Here is an 18,417-nt window from a genome sequence, read left to right as displayed (position 1 = left end):
AGCTAGCTATAGGCTTATAAAGGACAGAATTACATCAAAATACAGTGGAAAATATTCACTAGCACTTGACCATATACATAAAGACCCATACAAGTCTTATGAGGAGCAGCTGAGGGAGCTGGGGTTGTTCAGCTTGGAGAAAAGAAGGCTCAAGGGAGACCTTATTATACTTTACAGTGACCTTAGCGATGTTGTATCAATGTGGGAGTCGGGCTTTTCTCTCAAGCACGAAGTGATAAGATGAGGTGGAAATGGCATCCAGTTGTGCGAGGGGAGGTTTAGGTTGGATATTAGGAGAAATTTCTTTACTGAAGGGGTTGTGCGGCATTGGAACAGGATGCCCAGAGAAGCGCTCATCATCCCTGAAGGTCTTCAAGAAATGTGTAGATGTGTAACTTAGTAGCATGGTTTAGTGGTAGACTTGTCAGTACTAGGTTAAAAGTTGGACTAGATGATCTTAGAGGTCTTTTCCAACCTGAATGATTCTATGAACATTCCAATAGACTCCAGAATCTGCATTTCATTACATTTACTACTTTTTTTGGAAACAGATTTTTTCCACAAGCTACCTTAACACAGTCTAACATCTGGAAAGGAATTTTGTGGCATACTCATTCACTACAAGCTACGGTTTTGTAGTGCAAGAGAAAGAAGGAAACAGATTCTTTTCCTTACTCATTGCTCCTCATGTGTCAAGGTCACCCACAGCCTGCCAAACACCTCTGCTGAAATCCCTTAAGCGCGTTATGCACGTGTCTGCCAGTCACTGCTCCTCACACACTGCATTCAGCTCTGGTGCTCACAGCACCAGCTTCAAGCTTGCTCAGAACTATCCCCACCCTCCAAACCCTCCTGCCTCACTGCCCGCAAACACAAATGAATCTTAGTTCATCAGAAATGAGAACGGGTGTGTGTGGAAGACAGACGAGTGCAAGAGCAGAGATTGGTGAAGCATCTTAACGTAACATATCCTTTAGGTGGCTGCTGGGTCTTCTTCATTTTCAGGTTACAGTAAACAGCTTTTTTGGCTTTTGCTCTCGATGAGATGGGAATACTGAGTGGTACAGAAGCATCCATTACTGTCAAGACTGTCATTTCTAGCTTGGGATGAGCTTTTTACCAAGCAGAAAAGACTTTTCAGCATTTCCTTAGGGTGGGCAAACTGAACTCATCTACATTTCTCTTGAGGTTTATGCTGCTGTTGATTCCCTTTGAATGAAATCCTTTTGTCCCCAGGTATCACACACTTAATTCTGGTATCTCAGTACTATACAAGAAAATAAAAGCTATCTTTATTTATTGATGAGCACTCTTACCACAGATCCAGCTATGTTCCTGTTAACTAACGCATTGAACAGGCATTGAGAGTAAATAAATATTTAATTTGAATTTTCAGTTCGGAGTGCCTGGGAAGCTACAAGCTAGTATTTGAAGTGTAGATGTCAATTTATTTTTAAATTATTATTATTATTTTTAAAGCCTTAAACATGTCACACAGTTTTTTAGACTAGAGTGTTCTTGGCTAGAGTTTATTAGGGAGATGTGCAACTACTACTTCGGCTACCACCTTCAGTGTGCTTTAGTAGCCATTCACAGCGGAGACGCATTGATCTGGAGGTATGCCAAGCTGCCTGCATTGAAAACTATCTTTAAAATGCACTTTAAACCTACACTGAAGGATAGATTGTAGGAATGATAAATCAATACATTTGCTTCCAGCAATCTTGTTTAAAATCAGTTTTGGTATTTTTGTATTGCATTTCAGTCTGAAATGCAGACCTGTACCCAAGTTGCCATGTTTATTAACACATGCTAACAATATATACTGAATTCTAATCTGTACTGAATATGATCACCCTTTTCTATTATCAGTGTTTTTGGAAAGTCATGCTTAAGTTCTAAAAAACGTCAGAGGTTTGGTTGTTTCTGTTTATTGAGGCATATAAAAAGGTGATGCTTTGTATCATGACTGTACTGAAGAAGAAGGTGAAGCAGTTGTATGTCAAGTTTTATCTCTCGCTCTTCAACTGCTCATCCTGAAATGCCAAAGACACTAAGCAGCTTTGGAAAGAAGATAAACACATATCTCAACTTCTAGCTGAGTAGAGGACAAAGCATAACAACAAAAATAAACAAACGTGGAGATCTATCAGTCATTGTAACTGTGGCAACAGCTTGCAGCTCTCCTCTTTCACATTTGGCTCCACAGTCAAAAACTGAGGAATAATACTCTAAAAAAGCATTAGGTATTAGTGGTTACTCAACTATAAAAAGGAAAATAAAATCTTAGTCTGACTTACTGTGTAAGTGATTTAACAAAAGAATTATTTCAGAAAATAATGTGCATTACAGCAGCTCCAAGACAATTTATATGAAAAGAATCTTAGGTTTTAGTCTCATTTACGATTAAGAACAGTAATTATGTTTGCAAACTATATTCTTATAACTAAAATTTCACTTTGCATTATGAACTGTTTACATCATCTTATTGAAGGCTTTAAATACACATCACTAACCCCCTTTAAATCAAAAGTACTTACTGTTTAGGTCAGAGAGTGCTTTATCCTTGGTCGTGTTGTACTGGCTCACCAAGTAGTCAATTTGCTGAAAAAAAGATAATAAGAAAAACTATTAAAGTAATTGGAAAAAAAAAAAAGTAATGCTTTCAAATGAGTCAGGAATTGCCACACTTTGAAACAATCCAAATATTTGTGCAAACCTCCCAAATCCTGGAGCTGTTTTCAGTTAACTAAATATTTTAAAACCCTGCTTAGCAGAACTGCACATAAAAAAGATGCGGATAATCAGGAAATCTACGTAACTGGAACATCTCTGGGGAAAAAGATTCAGCTTAAAAGTGTTAAGTAGCCGAGGAACGGTGGCCATATGAAGGTTTCAAGTCAGTCAGGCACAGTAAGTTTGTGCATGTCTTCATCTCTCTTATTTGATTTTTCTAGTGAAAAAGAAAATTTCTCTGGAAATGAGAGACATGCAACAAATTGATGGGATGGTAGCTTTGAAGAAAATTCACAGTCCAGACTGGCTTTTATCTGGGCAGCCTCTCAGAGCTTCTCTTACAGAAAGGAGCTGGTCATTCTGCCTTAATGCAAATGTTTTTCATTATCCACAAATGGATTTGGCCCAGTCTCAAGTTTTCAGTGGAGTGAAGAAAAAAAAAAAAGAAACAAACAAAACATCACCCACAAAACAACCCACACATTATACAACAGTGGATGTAATTAAACAACAAAGTATGACACAGGACTTTTCTTAACCAAAGGAGAAAAAAAAATTCTTACCAAGAAGGTTTTAGTTTTTTAAGTGGGACAGCATTAGGCTGGGCTGTTTTCCTAAACTAACTTGAGAACTAAGATTTTGGAGGTCTACAAGTTTTACATCATCTCCAGCAATGTCACAGACAGAATGTGATTCAGTATAACTAATAGTGGTATCACTCAGTACTCATGCAGTCTGCTAATCTTACAGGCAAGAACTCTTTACACGTGACTTCATTTTTTAAATCCTCTTATGTTATACACCTCCTAATCATGAGGCAAGGACATCAGTTAGGATTTCAGAGTTTTATAGCCAATGAACTGAATTCCACAACCTTTTCAACAAACTACAGTCCTTCTCTTTTCCTCAAGAAATTCTTACGTGCACGTATCTATACATGATACCATTGTACCTTGTCTGTCAAAATGACTTATAAGATATATCTGATGATTACATTATTAAGTGCTATCAAGTCTAAGAAAGAAAAATTAGTAATCCCACATATTAACTAAAAACCTGCTACATATCTGAGATTTTGACAAACTCCTAGCATGAATGTTCAAGTCCTGGCACTTAAATTCAATAATTCAGGTGTTTTTATTAACTTTTAAGCTAGTGTCTATTTTTTTTTCTCTATTTAGACAGCTTCTTCTATGCAACAAGATTGTCTACACTCACATTTCCTGTCATGGGCACTAATCACGCTGTGAAGAGGAGACTAGTGGGTTCTGAGGCAACTGGGTTACATCTTTGAGTGCAAACTTTCCTTCAGCACCCCAAGGCAGCTCCAGGCTCACGAAAGGCCCTCTGTCTCGAGAGAGATGCGAGACGTGACCTCCACTTCCTGCCATATACCTGCATCACCCTACTGTCACACCACCACGCACAAATTAATAATTGTATACAGAACAACTCCAGATGTGGAAAAATTTAAATGTCACTCCCCAGATGTCTCCTGTTCTCATGTAGACCTGCCAGCAGAAAAGCAGCTCATGGGGTATGGAAGCCCAGAATTACTGTAATCGGGATGCCACCACACCCACTGTGTGAATACCAACTATTTCAAATTTATCAGCCACATGGAAGGAAAATGGATATACTAGTAAATTAAACAAAGGCAAGATAATACAGCTGTAGGACATTTTTCCTCCCAAACCATAAAGAACTGAAATTTGTATAGGGGGAAGTTTACAAGTCTTAGCATTTCTATTTTTCCTTTTAGTACAAAAAGCTACTGCTTTTGCGACTTCAAGGAGAGTTTGACAGCAGAAAGGAGAGAATTTTTTCTTTCAATATGGCACAGTACCGCACTGGTTTAAAGAAAAAAACAGTCAAAAATAATTCTGGAATAAAGTTACCATAGTTCATTCCCAGAGTACATACGCCCAAAAGACAAGCAAACAGGAAACATCAAAGAAACCAAGTTTTCATGTAATACTTTGTTTTTTATTAATATGTGTTGCTTTTAAAATCATATTTTTTCAAACATTTCACCTGCTACTAGTCTACACTAGTTCAGTGAGAGGAAAAGGGGTTCACTGAACAAGCATCATTGTAATAGCCTCCAGCAGTCCAGCTCAAAAATTGCTCCCAAACATTAACAATTATGTGAAAACTTCTTACCTCCCATCATTGACTGTACTTCATGAGACTGACACACAAAGAACAAACACCATACTGCAGGTGTAATTTATACCAAACAGAAAGAAACAATTATTATACTTCTTCCCTCCCACCCTCATTTCCCATAAAGAAAAAATTCTTTACCGCTGGAGTGTCGTTAAGGAAAACTTTCAGATCTTTAAAATTACTGTTAACCAGTTTCTTTGCTCCTCGGACTTGACTAGTTAAGTGTTGGTTGGCGGCATATGCACAAAGTACTCCAACGCTACAAAAAATACAGATAACAGATATTTATTAATGTAAATGCCCATTCTGACATTTTAAAACGGAACAAAAAATATACAGGAAAAAAATATAATCAAAATAATGGTCTCCCTAAGTTTACATTGTCTTTTTCTTACTATAAAATTCTCACATCCACCACTCGGTGGAGTAGAGGAATTAGCCGTAAGGGCAGATATGGTACTACTAATTCAAATATAGAAAGAATAAAGCAATGTTAACCCAAAGTCTTCAGAAGTTTTTAACTTATAGCCACTTACCATTTGCATTGATACTGTCAGAAACTGCGCATAGTCTAGGTAAATTGTATGAGACTTACAAATGTTACACTTCCACAAGTATCATTAATGCTGACACAGCTACAAGCAAATGTTAATAAAATAGCTATGAAAAGGAATATTTTACATTTGGAAACTTCAGCAATTTTTACTCATAATGGCCCTATTTATTTACATAATTACATACATCTTTTAAAAGGACATGAATAGACCCTATTAACTCTAAATATATGTATAAACATTTCCTGATAATAAAACAAAAGGTGGAAAGTGAGCTAAGGCTTCCAGTGAGCACTGCTGCTAATTATTTCCTATTTGATCATTCCCACTGTAAAATTCTAACCATAACACAATAGACTTGCACAAACATTAAGTAAAAAGGCAATTAAAAATCCCATGAGAGGCTCCATAAGCTTTCTTAGCATACATAATACTTAGGGGTTTAGTCTAGTTCATGTGTAAAATAAACAGAAGGATGAATTTTGGTTTTAAACGTCTCATATTCACAACAGCTAGCCTGCCAGTTGGAAAGGCTCTTCTGCAGTCACAGGCAGCAGAAGATGAGCACAGCGGCCTGAGGTAGGAATGCAGTGGTAACAGCCCAAAACTAACTTGGTGCAGGTTTTAACAGGTAGACAGCATGGAACCACTCGGCTCAGGCATGGCACATCCCCAGAGGGGCAGCACTGCTGCATCACAGGCATTTCTGGACAGCACGTTTCTTCAGTCTCTTAGCTTGCACTGCAGTGTAACAGCTCAATCCTAGCGATCAGAGAGGCAGTATCATGAAAAAAAGACATGATGGACATCCCAGTGACAGAAGGGAGTCACTAACGCCAATGGTACTCTACTCCTCACAAACTGACAAACTTCACGTGTTGGCATCAAGAAGACCTAATATTTTTAAACAGGTCTTCTAGAAAACCCATACTAAGCTCCCTACTGGGCAAAGTTAAGTATAAGTAAGAACAGTTTTTGCTCCAGAGAATTTATGTTCAAAGGAAGCCATAACATAGGCACTCAAGTGAGAAGGTGATGTTGGGGAGTAAATGAGTGCCTAGAATAACATGATACATAAATCCTGGCAAGACAGGATCAAACACGCTGATGCGGCTCATCTCCTCATTTTATCCATGATCCAAAACCAAAACTTTATCTTGCTTTTCCTACTTCAGCTTTCCGTGGCACGGTAAAGGCTTGTTCTCCCAGCAAGACAGCTCTCAAGTGCAAGAACTTTTGTTCAGCTGCGCTGACAAACGCTCAGGTGGAAAATTCAGGTTTCAGAGCGTGAAGAGATGGCAAGGCTACGCGCAGGCAAGACGGCTGCTGTCTATTAGAATTCCTTCGCTGATGTTTCTCTCAAGATCCAAAAGAAAAATTCAGAGCAGGATGACAGAATCTGACATAAAGAGAGAGCTTCTCATACCCAAATTTCACAGTTCTGTCCTTAAAGCTGGCTATCAGCTCTCTTCCCAGAAGAAGTCACTAACAAAGGGCCACCGACATTCACCTAATGACTTAACTAACAGCAAGCGGCATGGTTACATTTCCAACAGGGCCAAACACTCCAGCAGCCTTCAGTTACCACCCATGGAAAGCGAATTTAGGAAGCGTAAAATGCCATGAAACCGAGCAACTTGCAGCGTAAGCAGAAGAAACAGCAGTAAGCGCTCTGCACTGTGGACACACACAATTTATCATTTCTCTCCATTCTCCAGGGATGGCAATTGTCTCAAAAACGTTCTTCTAGCAAGGTAGTCAAAGATGGTTTTTCCCTTTATTGTTCCTCTCCCCCAGATCTGAAGAAAAACGACCTCAAGCTATCAGGAAAAGTAAACATTTGTGTATCCCTCTGCGGTCCGGTTTATAATGTCATCTTTGTTCTTCGGCCAGGCAGCGTTTTTATGCCTTTTCAATGTTATGCTCGCAGACCAGAAAGGTCAATTTCAAGCTAACAAAACAGTACTTTGTAAGATTTGAGCACGATCATTTTTCTCTTCAGTCTCCTACATGGAAGGAGTGGGAGGACATAAGACGGGGGAGATGCTTTAAATAACTAAACAACTGTAACTAAACAAATACCTAGCACGGGAGAGGAAAAATCTGTTTGTTATATAACTGAACCTTGAGTCAACGTTCAATAAGCAGCTACAAGGAGAAAGGCACAAAGCAGCAATAAAACAGACATGCCTTTTCTGCGGCAGATTAGAGAATTGTTTGAGCAGGCTCCTGGGAGTCAGACCTTCCATGATCAGCTTCTTGTCAGGTGTCACCAAGTGACATAAGTTACTAATCCAGTTGCAGCGGGGGAACCAAGCTTTTTCTTTAGCCGTGCCTGCTAAAAAACTTTCAAGTCACAGAATAGGAACACTGGACTGATTTACATCTTGGGTAAGTGCCACCTTCCTCACTACTAAATACTGAATGCAAGAAAATAATGGGTAGAGATTTCTGTACTAATCTGCTCACCAATTCTTTCAATTAATGTTGATTTCTGGGTTCTGAACAATGTGCATGACCAATCCCACAAAGCCCAGAGGCCTTCAAAGAAGCCTGAACAAGGTACTTGTCAAGATACCAAATACCACCTCCACTCCTTCAGACTTAGCTTCCCCTTGCACATCATACGTGACAAGAGCCATGACTTCAAAAAGAACTTACACCACCCCCACCTCTCGCGGAAGGCCAGAAAAGGGACCACCTACTAGCCAAACCACCTTCTGGGACTGATACATTTGATATTGGTACCAATACCTTGTCTTTATGAGGTAGAGGAATTAATGAAATTACATTTCCTTCCCTCAGAAAACATGTTTGCCTAAGCTTGATGACTATTAGGAAATAAAATTAAATAGCAAACCTGTTCCTAAACTATCAGTTAACCTCTGGAAGACAAAGCACATAATTGTTTTAGTGGTAAATTTGGAATATGACACCTATTCAGTCATCTATGTGGTAAATTAGTTCTATATCCTGTGCTCTTTAGCAACAGAATCCTACTTTGTATGATAATATCCATACATGAAAACTGAATTACCAAAACCATAGCACGTATTTCTGACTTGAACTACCAAAAGAGGTATTTCAAATGCAGAATGCTTCTACTGGAGAATGACACACCTAAGACTTATTTACTTGAAGATAAACAACTGTGTACATAATCACAACTTCTGACTTGCCTCTGTTCCTTGAGGAAACCCCACTTCAAGAAGTACACCTTGCCTTCAGAAAGCAGATGCCAGATTTTTTGTTTGCTTTATTTTAAAAAAGAGCTGGCATCTTTGCCCTTCCTTTACGCAACTTCTCAGTAGACGTAAAACCTCATCCTAATAACCAGAACACTGTCAGTGGAAAAGTGAGAAGAAATAATGTTCCCCATGAATAAAATCTACTAGCTGAAATCTCCTAAAAATCTACATTAACAGCACATACAGGCAAGTCTGAACTTGCATGCTGAGACATAAAAAAAAGTCTTCTTCATGTTACCAGTATTCAAGAGTTGTTGCCTATATATACACACCATCTATTGCAAGCTCAGTGTTCAGCATCTTTCCCCTACTCTTACTCTTCTACCGTGCATTTGACCTGACTTCCCCAGCCACAGAAAGACAGTTTGGATCTGTCTTTCAGACCAAGGACTGAAAAAATAAAGAGGAAAAAAAGAAGAAAAAAAAAGAAAAAAAAAAAGAAAAATGGCTCATGCTTCCTATTGTTCTTCTGTGCTTTGATCTTTTGAATGAGAGAATCCCAGAATGCTTGGCACTGCAAGAGAGAGGGAATGGAGAGGAAGATGCAGAAAATACACTTGGGCAGTACATCCTGAACAAGCCCATCCCCTAGAAACCCCTCTCATTCCCTCCAGCAACTGTCCACGTGTTCATTCCACCGTGGGCCCCTCAAAGCAGAGCTCCACTGGCGGTGTGGTTTCAGAGCACTACAAGGGATGGCTGCCTTCCTAAACACATCTGTGGGATGTGAGAAATATTTCAAAGGGAGACCTCCAATGCTGCACAAACTTCCTATTCGAACGAGAGGACACATCTTAGTGATTTCATGGCACAGTCAGACATAGCAGTAGCAGTGGAGATTATTTAAGCTCTTGTTCTTTTGGCTATGTCTGCAAGTAGCCACAAGCATTTGACTTGCACAGGACCGAACTCTTTTATATTAATGTCACTGCTTATGCATGAAGCCGTGGCACAGTCCTTGAGAAGTGTGGCTTTGGGAAAAACAGCTACAGGTAAATCTTCCAACTAAGCTGAAACTGCAAGTTGGGGGAAAAGTAGAAAATACATCCACGTGGAGAGGGTGGGGAGGGAAGAGCTACCAACAAGTCCTTTCGCCTTTCAGAACAATGGTAAGGAAGCTGACGTGGTTTTAAATAGATCCAGGCGTGGCATCTTCTCTTCCTTTGTTAAAGAAGATCTAGGAAGGGCATCAGCCTCCTGCTTTGTACAGGTGTGTAGTGGAAATCTGAGAACTAGACCTGTCTCAGCTGGGCTGGGGTCAGTAATATTACCTGCGTAAAGCCTGTCTTGCCTTGCGCAGCACTCACAGCATTAGAGACTTAGCTGGGGAGTCGTATGGGATTATCTCTGCCTGTGGAAACCTGCAGACAGAGCTCAGGCCAAGCCCTCCCTTAGGGTAAGCATCTGATACTCCTGATGTCTGATACAGAAGAAAAAAAATAAGGATGAGTTAAAGGGGCAGCTTCCCTAGTCCTGGAAAGCGTGTTACTGGGGATCGCTGACTGACCATTCAGGACGTGGGGAGATGCAGTTGTTACCCTGGGTATGCTTAACAGGAATGGCTGGCAGCAAACGCACAAGTTGCAGAGACTGACGGGAGACTCAGCTGACAGGCAGCAGCCCTCAGGCATCGTAACCAGAGCACAGGGTCCTGAGACACGGCATAAAGACATCCCTGCAGCTCCAGCGTGCTGACAGGTAACTCATAGCATTTTCTTTGAGGCACCACCGCAACTGGAAGAACTTTTCTCCTGTCGTCATGGCAAGGATGTGTCTATCACCTGCTTCACCTGCTACCATTTGGCTTTCTGGTTTTCAGAATACTTAAGTGTCATGTTTTTTAGTGATGCCCAGGAGAAAAGAGAATGATCCAATACTTGATATCAGCCAGGTCTACATGTGAGCATGAGGAAAGCCTTAATTTAGCATGACAGACAGCAGTAAAATGAAAAAGAAGTCAAGGGTACAGTGAAGTGACAAGGTATGTCCCACCTGACTAAACAGCTGCAAAGTACAAAACAAAAGATTTAATGTTTTTTCAGATAAAATCACACACACACACAAAAAGAGCAGGTGAAAAAAATGAAGAAGCTGAACGAAAAAAAAAGAAGTAAACAACATATTTTGAAAGCATCTACAGGGTAAGGAAAAGTCTGGACAGCAGCCCCTCATCACCCATTATCAGCTCCTAGGGTTAATAGGATTAAAATGTCTCCAAACTCAGGCGTTTTACAGCGAGTACACGCATGGCTTAAACAACTCACTCAGTGCCCAAAAGAAAACCCATTAATCCGAACTTATAAAACAATCTAGAGGTCAACAAATACTAAATAAGGTCACAGTTGCTTTTCTCACCACTACTACACGACCAAGAACAAAACTGTAGGATGTACCTCAGGGTCTCTATGGGATGGCAATGGAACACAGGACACGGGATCTTCTGTTCTGGAGTTCAAGGTAACATTCTGCTATTGCTACTCTGAGAATGGCAAAAGCCTCGTTTGTCAAATTCAAGCTTTTTTTTTTTAATGTTTCATATCTACATTCCTCTCAAGTGAATACATAATGACCTGAGGATATCAATGGCAGCAGCACTTTTATAATGCAGTCACATTTTCTTTAATAAGCAGTAATATTATTTAATCTAATGAAATTATTTCTACACCTGTAGGCTAATACAGTAACATTATAATGTCATATGACACTGCAAAATTAGCGCTATACCAAGCTTCGCATTGTTCTATTACACTTGCCTTATTATTAAAGAAGCAACAAAAAGAAATGTTGCAAAACAGCTCCTCTGACAGTCAGCATTTTTCTTCTGTCTTTGATGCATTTCCCCACCACAGTTGTCACAGCAACGACACATACAGAAGCACAGTCCCACAAGAGGCAGTAACAAAATAAATAGCAATCCCAAGGCTGCGGAGACTATAAAACCGATTTCATAGTAGATGGCCTGTAATTCAGACAAAAATAGTGGTAATAGCAGATATCACACAGTAACTGCAATCAATACAGAGCAAATTAATAAAAAATAAACTAAAGGCTAAACCATCTACTGAGTTACTGAGGTTATGGACCTGGTGTTTTTGTCAACAATCGACAACTTTTCCAACAAAAAGATACACATGACATTGTAGACACCGATAGCTAACACTTGGTTAACTAGAGCATTAGGGAGGTAAGCTACAGGAATGAATTCGAAGGGAGAAATATGCTCACATGAAATGAATGCAAATTGATTCCATTGAAATAGGTTAAAAACGAACACATTTGCTTTCCTGGACCACAAATCTAATGGTTCTCACATCTGTTTCCAAGAGGCCTCCATAGATGTCAGCAAGACTGCCTAGATCAACACTTCGTTTGGGGGAGGGAGGGCACTTTGTTCTCTTTTTTAATCAGTTACGAGTGGAAAGATTCATACGAACAGCAAAGGGAAGTACTTCACTGGGTGACAGATTGCAATAGCAGAGCTTTCTGCAAACCGTAGAAGAAAAAATTGCTTAGGGACTGAAAACCATAAAGGAGTGGATTTTAGGCTCTCTCAGGTAAAGACATTTATTCCGGTGCCAAGCAGCTAAACAGCAGCGACTAAAAGGGTGCTTTCAAAGCCTGGAAGGAATGAAAGGGAAGCATGCAATGCAATACCCTAACTAGCTTTTACGCTGGAAGCAGCGCAAGCGCTTGAGGTCTGTGAAGCTGGGCCAGGCAGCCCTGGCACAGCAGCATGCAGGGCGATGTGGGTGCCAGGGGGCAAGCTGCGAGCTCTGCACGCTGCGAGCTCTGCTGCAGACACAAACCAACACGCCCAGACCCCAGGCAGGCAGGCAGGTGTCCCTGTGCAGAGCTAGGCAGCGTGGTGGGGGCACGCTCCAGTTGTTTCTCTTGCCTAATAAATCTCTCTCCTCGTATTTTCTGCAATTTTAGGAGAACTAATTATCACACCAGTACTTTGAATCTTCTTGTTTTTACAGATCTGCCAGCGCTGGGGCAGCTTGGCAGTAAAAGGATGAAAGTGGGGCTGCATATTGTCCTGCAAAAGAAGTTGCAATTTCTCACAAGCTATCTATCATGCTCCACTTCCAGCCTTACTGATGCCCTTCCTCACAATCCCTAATTACCAACTGATCCAAATACAGCGACCATCACCATTAGCAGAGTTGCAAATTTCTGACCTAATTACCAATTCTAGGATGAAATCTAGTTTTTGTGTTGTTGTTCTTATTTGTTTTTTTAATTGTCATTGCTAATAACTGCTGGTTAACTGCTGTTATCCCTTCTAAAGAGTACAAACTAGGTGCTTGGAAGAATTTGGCTTTTTTTTGGAAAGAATTATAAACTAACCCACAAAAACATTCCTATTTTCTTTTGTAGTTAGCTGAACACTTCAGAAATTATTCTACAAGGTACATTTTAAAATATGTTAGATGGAAAAAATACTTAAGACAAAAAACAGCTAAGGATGTTTTAATAGGAGTAGTGCGTATTGACATTGTTAGTTTCTTGTGAAAGCTGTACATCTACCAGATAACACATTACCTGGAGAGTCAGGACAACATTTTCTGGCTGTGGAAGTCAAAACAAATGGAGAGTGTGTATAATACACAGGCAGCATGCACAAAAACAAATTGAGTAATGAATGATTAACCACGATCAAAACAATTAGCAACACAGAAACAATAATAAAAAGCTACCAAAGTAAAATAACGCATAGAAGCACCATTAAATAATCACAGAAAAGAATTTACAGTAAAATATAGAAGCAGATAATTTCTGGTGTCCTTTGCAAGTAAACAAAGGAATCTAGGTTTTGTCCAACACATCTTAGAGCAACACAGACTGGTTATTTCCGTACCAAACATCTGTTTCTTGTAATTCCCAACATATCTCGTGGAAGAGAAGGCCAGGGATTGCATTACTTTGTGGTTTAGTGATTTCTTCAGAAATTCCACCTGCCATAACTGATCTGTGATATTCCTGACTAACATTTTCTTTTCAATGCTAATTTTATTTTGGCACAAGAGCAGCAATTTCAGTAGTGGTTTTGGGACCCTAACAGATTACAAAGAAATTTCACCCTTACTTTCAACTAATTACAGAGAGGTTTATTTTAAATTATGCAAAAGTAAAAAAGAAAAGGCATTCAAGAAGGACTGAGGAAATGTATTTAACAGATCCCTAATTCACTTCTCATCCATATTTCAGAAAAACACTGAAAGCTAAATATTCAATGACAGGAATTTCCGAAGAACCTAATTTCCCCTTGTTTTCACAATGAAAACTGTAGTTCTTGTATTTTTCCTATTCATTTCCACATGCCAAGCTCACACCTGTTAATGCTATTCCTTGTGTGGTCAGCAGAAAAGTGGGCTAGCTAAAACAGAATCAGAATCAGAAATGTTCTCAAGTTTTAGGGAAATTTTTTCACCTGCATCACACACATCTTTATGAAACCTCTGCTGTGCAATGTGCTTAAAACATTGAAAATCGTATTTGGTATCTTATTAGTAATGGGAGGAAAACAAATACTTATCCTCCCTTAAAAATATGTTACTGAGTATGATTTTGAACCTTTTAAGCAAGAACACCTCCCAGCAGAACTAAAGCCATCGCAGCAGCGGCGTGCTGGCTCTGTGTGAGCACACAGCAGCTGTGCTCAGCTGCTAGGTTATCCTGGCAGATCCGTGTCCCTGCCAGGGGATGGTAAGACATCCGCGGTAAGACTCCAGATGGGAACACAGGGATACACGGCACAGAACTGGGAAAGGCCTCCTGGGTCACTAACACATTGTACAAATAGCTTGACATAAAAAAAAAAAAAAAAAAAGATATGGAGGAACGACAGCAGAAATTTAACAGGATATATGTCAGAAGTTGTTCTTGCTACTGCTTGGCGAACTGGGAAGTCTTCCTCTAATATGCATTTATACATGGCCCGTTTCTGTGCATCTGCTTCTGTGATAACACCATCTTTTGCCCAAATAGCAGTTTTTTCTTCCTGGTGCTTCCTCTTCATATATATTTATAAGGAGTAAGCATACCCCTTATCAGTGCTTTTCCTAAGCTAAGCAAACTCTTCCAGTCTTGGAAGACACTCTGAAGGTGTCACTGAAGGTGTCACTGAAGGTATCACTCTGAAGGTGTCTTGGAAGGTCACTCTGAAGACCTATGTGTTTCCCAGATCATCCTAATAAATACTCACCGAACCCATCCTAGTCTGAGTTCATTCTTCCTGAATTTGGACAATGAAAACCACAGGCAACATTTCCTATTACCCACACCATTCAGTGACATTCACACTTCCCTTTCCCTATTGGAAGTTCATCCAGAGGCATATCCACAGCCATGCATACCTCTTCACAGCTACCTCTCTCTGATGCTCCTGTCTCCTGAGGGACTCTATTTACCCTGATTCAACTTCTCTTCTCAAATTTGTTTCAAAGTTTCAGGTCAGAATTAGGACCTACATCTAATGGCCTAAATCTGTTTTAGTTCTTAAGCACACCTGATATTGTGTTTGTCACCCTATAATCACACAATTTTACCAGCTGCTTTCGCCACAGAGGACTACAGCTGTTATTAGGCTCAAATTTCTCACAACTTACATAGTAGTTACTTAATACTATACTGACGCTCATGTGTAACAACCTATGGTCTAATGTTTTGTCCAAAGACTCTGCAAACCAAGTCCACCCTACGCTGCTCGCTAGGAGTGCAGGCACCATCTGTGGTGCACCACTACACAAAGCCCCACCAAACAAGCCCATGGGATTGGCAAGAGTTGCTTGATGTACCATGAGGACAACACCCATGCACTCAGATGTCACGCAGAGTACATCGAACCACTGGAGTGACAGGCTTGCTGTCAGAAAGACATGGAAGCACAAGGCCTTCCCACTTCAAGTTCTGTCTTCAGTTTTGGGCCCCTCAGTACAAGAAGGACATCGAGGCCCTGGAATACAGAAGGGCTACGAAGTTGGTGAAGGGCCTGACACACAAGTCCTGTGAGGAGCAGCTGAGGGCACTGAGGTTGTTTAGTCTGGAGAAGAGGAGGCTCGGAGGAGACCTGAAGGAAGTTGTGGGGAGCTGGGGGTTGGCCTCTTCTCACAGATAACTAGTGATAGGACTAGAGGGAAAGGCCTCAGGCTGTGCCAGGGGAGGTTTAGGTTGGAAATTAGGAGACATTTCTTCTCAGAAAGAGTAGTCAGGCATTGGAACAGGTTGCCCAGGGAAGTGGTGGTGTCACCGTCCCTGGGGGTGTTTAGGGAAAGGTTGGACGTGGCGCTTAGGGACATGGTTTAGTGGGTGACATTGGTAGTAGGGTGATGGTTGGACCAGATGATCTTGGAGGCCTTTTTCAACCTTAATGATTCTATGATTCAAATCCCAAGATCATTCAGCTCACCTGATTCAAGGCAATAGCTTAGTGCCTGTGTGCCAAGTTCCATACTCATCTATCTGATAGGCACACGATCCTATAAGTTCGTGGGTAACACAAAGCAACTTGTTCATTGTGTGGTCCCGGTTAAGATTCCTACTGCAGGAACTCAACCAGTGATGCTGGTTCAAAGATGGCGTGCTGTCTTTGAGACCAGCCTAAAATCAGATCCAAGTTACGTTCTACCTCCTCTTGCAACCAGATATCCTAAGAATTTCAGCTGTTACAGGAAAATCACAAACCTAAAGAGAGAACGGAGAATATACTTGATGTGATTAGCATACTACATAAACTAAAATATACTTTATCAGTAGACTATGGAAACTTTTTGAGGACAATAGCTGAAATTAACATGAGAACTGAGCAGTAATGGCTCTCTCTTAAGCATTTTTAAATAAAAAACGTATTTTTCAACACAAAGGGGTTTCAATCTTTGCACAATAAGCACCATAATCACGTTACAGCTGGAACTTATAAGGGAGCCCTAATTATGTGTAGTATTTTTACACTGGCTTATGAAATTTCCTTTGTGATATTTTGAAAAGTTTTGCTCCCACATTTTATAAGAAACCATCACTCTTGTTATTCTCAAATATCACTCTTGCATCCTATTTTTATAGCTTTAAAGTACTATTTAATATTTTAGAAATATAACTGAATTCACAGTTTTCATTATTTTATGTAGATACACATAGACAATTTACCTTTTGATAATCGCCCTGTGTATTCCCAAACTTCTGCTGTGCTACTTTTCTGATGAGATCTGAAAATAAGCAAGAATATTCCAGAGTTTTAAAAAAACATAAATTATAAAAATGGGGGAAGGAGGATGGCATGACTTCTACTCTTAGGCAGACTAGATGCAATTAAGAATAGACATCAACAGGATAAGCAAGCACATAAATGTTTCCATAAACTTGTCTGGTTCCAACATTTTTAATCATCTGTGCATTTTATGAGATCACAGGAAGAAAACCAGGTTATCTATCAATTAAATCCCACTGAAATGCAGTGAAGATTTTTCTGAGGTCACCCTCTGTACCTTAGCAACATTATTAAAAGTTAAGCGCAAACTTATCAATTACTTGGACAAAGTTCTGGGTTTCAGCTTTGCTTCATGTTTATGGCATGCACATATATATAGATACATATAAACACAGAATTACATTATGTGCAAAACAAGCATGATAAGGATGACTTCTTGACAGAACAACACAAGGAAGAAGCTCTTTATCTTGCCCACTTTATCCCAATTTCTCTTCTTTCATGTTTTGGGGGGTCCCTGAACCAACAGGGACCTTGCATGAGAGTACACAACACTGCCAAAAGAAATCAGAAAGCCTAACACATACCAGGTTACTGCAAGCACAACTGTATCTCAAACACTCATATCTAACTTACTCACAACATAGACAAGATACAGCATCCACTCAAGAAAATGAGGTAGGAGTTTAACATCAACAGAGCCACTCAATGTTAGAAACTTAGCTCCATGCTCCGAGCTCCACGCTAGGCCGCGCACAAGCAGCTGTGCTCGGATGTGTGGGAGAAATGATGGACTGAACTTCTGGTTCCTCTGACAAAGACGAAGCACGTTAGGAAGGAGTTCTCTGCCCCTCACGTTCATATTGAGCTGGGCTTTATAGTCCTATCACTAGTTGCCCCATATGGAGCTGAACCTCCTTGAGAAAAGCCTCCATACCCTCTTATTCGGTGGGTCAGTAAAGGACCTATAGATTCAAAAATAACTATTCACTTCTACAACATAAATCCAAGCCCCCTCAGAATTTCTTGTAGCACTCATGAAACGTTCAGATGCTGTTCGCTATTCTCCAGTTCTGCACGTCTCAGAAAAACAAACCCCCAAGAGAACAGTTTCCACAGCCCTTGCTCCCCAGCACCCTGCAGAGAGAACAAGTACTCGATGGTCTGTGAGTTCAAGAGATCCTGAGAAGTTCCTCGCAGAAAACTGTTTCAAAGGGGAAAAAAAACACAACAGCAGAGCAACGCCTGCTGTTTTCAATGTACCAAGGAAAGTATTCCCTGCAAGGAAGCTGTAGCCACCAAGACTGCAAATTAAAAATTGAAAATAAAAGCCTGTTAACGTATCAGAGGAGCACCACGTCACAAATCATCCACAGATGGGAGGTATATTTGAAAGGAGGAGCACAAGCAGTAGATCAAGGACCCTCTATAGCGAGACAACCTCATTTTGGAAAAACTAGGCATAAACTAGAAGATTAGGCTGAATCCCACAATAATAGGA

At 40.2% G+C, this 18,417-nt stretch overlaps 1 protein-coding gene across 8 annotated transcripts in view; it reads right to left on the bottom strand.

Annotated features, from left to right (window-relative positions):
• The window catches only part of PROM1 (prominin 1), a 63,088-nt gene that overhangs the window by 23,683 nt on the left and 20,988 nt on the right, over positions 1-18,417 (bottom strand). For 6 of the 8 annotated variants that reach the window (XM_083835777.1, XM_083835776.1, XM_083835773.1 and 3 more), the window contains exons 3-7: positions 16,856-16,914; positions 13,253-13,279; positions 11,461-11,666; positions 5,044-5,164; positions 2,541-2,604 (exon numbers count right to left, since the gene is read on the bottom strand). In XM_083835777.1, the coding sequence (XP_083691903.1) occupies positions 2,541-2,604; positions 5,044-5,164; positions 11,461-11,666; positions 13,253-13,279; positions 16,856-16,914 (477 nt within the window). The remainder of the gene's footprint in view (positions 1-2,540; positions 2,605-5,043; positions 5,165-11,460; positions 11,667-13,252; positions 13,280-16,855; positions 16,915-18,417) is intronic. The other 2 variants (XM_083835775.1, XM_083835779.1) reach the window with 1 other exon arrangement.

Source organism: Anser anser (assembly GCF_964211835.1).
Source record: "Anser anser genome assembly, chromosome: 4".
NCBI classification, from domain to species: domain Eukaryota; kingdom Metazoa; phylum Chordata; class Aves; order Anseriformes; family Anatidae; genus Anser; species Anser anser.
The sequence above is the reverse complement of the archived record's forward strand: the minus strand, read 5'-3'. Positions and strand labels throughout refer to the sequence as shown.